This window comes from Temnothorax curvispinosus, unplaced genomic scaffold (assembly GCF_003070985.1).
Source record: "Temnothorax curvispinosus isolate PA1 unplaced genomic scaffold, ASM307098v1 QBEX01003525.1, whole genome shotgun sequence".
Taxonomy (NCBI): domain Eukaryota; kingdom Metazoa; phylum Arthropoda; class Insecta; order Hymenoptera; family Formicidae; genus Temnothorax; species Temnothorax curvispinosus.
Genome location: NW_020213305.1, coordinates 1 through 4,552, shown reverse-complemented (window position 1 = coordinate 4,552; position 4,552 = coordinate 1). Strand labels below are relative to the sequence as shown.

Below are 4,552 nucleotides of genomic sequence, written 5' to 3'. Positions count from 1 at the left end.
CCACTGCATTTCACTCGACCAGCTATATGTACTGAGGAGGGTCCAAACCAAAGACCGAAACGTTTACTTTATTATATATATTTTATTCAATTTGTTGAATTTGTAATATTTTATTACTGTCGCCCGTCTATCGTCGCGAACGAGCTCTCATTTGCCTTGTTTTGTTTATTTCTGCCAAAATTATTTGTATTTCTGCTGCTCTACTTCTTACGCAAGCATCTGCCGTAATTCTTGTTGAATTCTGCTGTATGTGCTAGTTTGCAACAATGCCGCTAGGCGGCGCATAATAGTAAAACTAACTCGCAAGTAAATTTCAGTTGGGATCTAATATAAGCAGGCCTCCGGCGAAGCCCGAAGCAAAATCATGACATTTGCGACAATCTTCGCTAGCAATACAACGCAAGGCTTACCCAACACCACTGCGGTGCTATAAATATAAAAAATATTTTTGTAAATTATTTTAATCTGTCTAAAAAATATTTTAAAAATATTTTGTGTTCTATGGGTAGCAGTAGGCGCTGCTACAAATCTGGCGCGATTATGTTGCACTGCGATTTGTGCAAGCATCTGCCACATTTCTTGCACTATTCTGCTATATGTAAATGCATACACATATCTTCCACAATTCTGTTGCACTACGACGAGAGCAAGTTTCTGCCAACAGAAAAATAGTCAAAGTTGGAAATAGAAAACGCATTATCTGCCCGAAAGTTAATGCACGACTTTTCGTGCAGTTTTACAGCAGAATTGCAAAGGAATGGTTACCAGGGAACAGTTTCCGCGTGAAATTTGTTGCCTTTCTGATACCAAAAATTTTGCAGAATCTGCTGCTCAGGTTTGGCTTGCAGATTTAAAAAAAAATATCACTAAGAATTAACTCCAGGCTAGTGAATGCTCAGTCCATTGCACTCCACCGTTGTATTTTATAAATGCAGCCAATTTATTATAAACCAATAATAAACATCCAAAGATTGTTCGGCAATTAACATTTATTTCATCTACTCCGTGTTATCTCATCTGCGTTCGTTATTAATATTTTTAGAGTAAATTGAGCTCTTCGATCCACTCTGGATTAGAAGGCCAAGCTTGCAGATGTATGTTCGTTTGCACGCAAAAATTTAAGTATATAGGTACTCCTATGCACTTCTTCTTATTCTATTTTAGTATTTTTATGCACTTAACTCTAATATTTAACCTTAATAAAATTTAATAAATGTTGAGGCTAAAGTGAGTTATGGCAACGACAACTCAGAATAAAATATTAATAAATAAAATCACTTAAATTACAGGACAAAATAAATAATAAAGTAATTGGTTATATTTTTTATTTTGGGATATATTTTTTCAAGACACTGATGATGACGATAAAGATGAAAATTTAAAACTTCTAAGAGTTAATCAATATCCAGAAGAAATTATTGTCCCTCATTTCTCTGCTAAATATTTATTATGCATTTCCGTATAACACGTTGCCGGTTCTGTCAAAATTAAGTTAATTCGTCCGTTTTTTGGTCAAAACATTTACGTAATTTACCCGGAATTTGGACCAGGTTGTGCGATTAATCCAATCCGAAGAGATATCAAATTTTGTATGTTTTAAAAGAATCACAAATCCTACACACAAAACCTGCCTTATTTATGTGACATATTTTTGCCATTAATTATTTCGTCCTTTCATTAAAAATAATGAATACAGATAATTATAAAATATAGATATATAAAGTGTAAATATATTTTTTTATTTTTCGATTCTGACATTATTTCGAAGGATAAAATACAACCAATCTTGCTGAAATTTTAGATATAAATTTGAATTTGAATAGAAACAATTAACGGTAAAACTTAACAGAATATAATCTTAATTAGATCCGTTATCTAGTTATCCATGAAACAAATGTAAATCGAGTATTTAAATATATTTTTTCATTCCCTTGATCTTTCATTTACATAAAAATCAATTATTGGCATTTCCGTTGCGTGAATATCATTGCAACGTTCCGATCCGACTAATGCGAATGCTACGGGATCAATATGGACCAATCGTAAAAATTGATGGCCCAACATTTAGTAAGAACCCGCGCGCGAGAATTTTTTTATTGTCTCCATATTTATGCGAACAAATGTATAAATATCAAGACAAATTGCCATCGCCTGGAATCTCCTTAGGGCCTGATTGCAATCGAATAGTTTTAGAGTCGCATAGTTTTGTTTTTAGTTTGTTTCTCTCCGCGAGATGGAGCTCTGAGTTGCCACTTAAGGGGAACAGTTAGTCTTACCAAAGATTCCGAGCGGTACGCAACGCGAAAGTAGTTCGTCTCACGTAAGATTTCCTACCAGTATACGCCTCGCGATATCAGTCAAAGCGATTTCTTGTATAAATAAAGTTTTTGTACTCAGCAAGAAGTGTAGTGCTTCCAAAAATCACCCTTGCCTTACCAGATCCACACTAACTAACAAAACATTGGTCCTTCGAGCCGGATCTGGGCGAGGCGCGGTTTTCTCGTGCAAATCGGTTTTCGAGTCGCGAACGACCGAGTGTACAAAGACGAAAGACGAGTATACGTGCGCGGTGAGAACAGTTTTCGCGTGATTAGACGAGCATAATTCCGTCAAGCCGAAAGGTCGCGTCGTTGTTGGCCTCACGTAACGGTCAAGCAAAATGTCGGCGTTCGAGAAGCTCGTAAGAAAGCGGGCGTACATAAAAGGGCGCGTTACTTCCATAAACCGATGGATCCAAACGTGCGTCATTTCCGAATCAACGAAACACGAGATCGATACGTTTTTAAGCGCACTGGATCGACATCTCAAGGATTTCTCGCAGATACAGGACCAAATCGACGAACAAGATGGCTTATCTGCCGACGAGCAACAGAAGGAACGGGGCGATTTCGAAGACGGCCATCTTAAGACCGAGTCGTCCCTCCGCTTGTTGCAAGCACGAACTCGAGCGGCGCAACAGGCGACCGCAGCCGCAGCGCCATCCAACGCCGCGCAACGAAGCGAGTCATCAAACACACCGACGACTGCATCTGTCAAACTTCCCGAGATCAAACTAACCCCATTCGACGGTGAATGGGAGAACTGGTTGACTTTCAAGAATATTTTTACGGAGCTTATCCAAAACAATGTGCGATTGAACGACACACAGCGGTTCTATTACTTAAAGTCATACGTAAGCGCGGGATCGGCGAGGCAATACGTCGAACTTCCGCTCACCGCCGAAAACTATGCCGTCGCGTGGCAGCAGCTGACGCAGCATTACGATAACAAAGCTCGCATTATAAAGAAACACATCAAGAATTTCTATATGATTTGAAGATAACACAAGAAGACTCCGCATCATCCTTGCAGACTCTGATTGACGGAGTGCGGCGAAACTATCATGCCTTGAGGGCTCTCAAGCAACCGGTTGACAAGTGGGATGCGTTTCTCACGTATCATATTACGACTAAACTCGATGCAGCGTCAAGGAAGGAGATCGAATCAAAGGCTCCGACCGACAGAATACAAACCTTCGAGGAAATCATGACAGTGCTAGAAGAACGAGTGCGCGTGTTAGAGGCAATTGCGACAAGTGCGCGCGCGAAACCGGAAAGGTCCAGTAAGGCCTTTGTAGCTACATCAAAGGTTACGTGTGGCATCTGTCAAGCGGAACATTCAGTGTTCAAGTGCAAAAAGCTAACGGACCTGCCGGTAAATCAAAGAATAACGGCAGCGCGTAAATTAAATCTCTGCATTAATTGTTTAGGCAGTTCACATCGTGCGATAGATTGCAAATCCGGAGGCTGCCGAATCTGTCAAAGGCGACATCACACGCTGCTCCATTTGAAGACAAACGCGCTCGAGTCTCCGACACAGCCAAACGCGATCGACACAAAGGATGCCTCGTCTAACGGAAGTAAACAAGAAGCTAACGTGAGCTCATCGACAACGACTTGCAATTTGAATGTTCGTTCGGAACCTAAAGTCAAGCAAGTATTACTAGCTACTGCGATAATCAAAATTTATGATTCTAGTGGACAGGAGCATCTAGCTCGAGCACTCCTTGACGAGTGCTCTCAAAACAGCTTTTTAACTACACGCATGTATCAAACGTTGCAATTGAAGGGAAGAAGGGTTAACCTTCAAGTAACTGGATTGAATGATGCTCAAACACGGGCACATATTATTGTGCGCACAACTATAGGATCACGCATCTCGTCTTTTAGAACACCTCCCAGGTAGCAGACAGTCGTCATAATGACGTAATTCTTACGTAATTTTATGACGTATGTTACGTCATTTATTCCTAAAGTTTAACGTAAAAATGACGTATTTTTCACGGTTCTAAGTCACATCCCAACAACGTCATTTTCTGACGTTTTATTGACGGCAAAAATAGGTCCAATGTACGACATACCGGTTTCCAGAAATGTTTTTTATGAAATTAAAATTTTAAAATGTCTACTTGATAAACGTTTATTAAAAAATGTTCTTTTTCTTTATTTAAGAAAAAAAGCTTTTTTAACTGTTTCGTTACATGCCATGTGCGTATAGCCGCTCTCAAGGCGGT

General features: G+C 39.6%; 1 protein-coding gene across 1 annotated transcript; it reads left to right on the top strand.

Moving 5' to 3' along the window:
- Positions 1-2,659: 2,659 nt before the first annotated feature.
- On the top strand, positions 2,660-4,128 carry LOC112452614 (the record flags this gene model as incomplete). Its single annotated transcript, XM_025012904.1, has 2 exons — positions 2,660-3,172; positions 3,319-4,128. Coding segments are annotated over exons 1-2 (1,323 nt in total), but the record flags the coding sequence as incomplete, so codon positions are not given.
- Between the last annotated feature and the right edge of the window lie 424 nt (positions 4,129-4,552).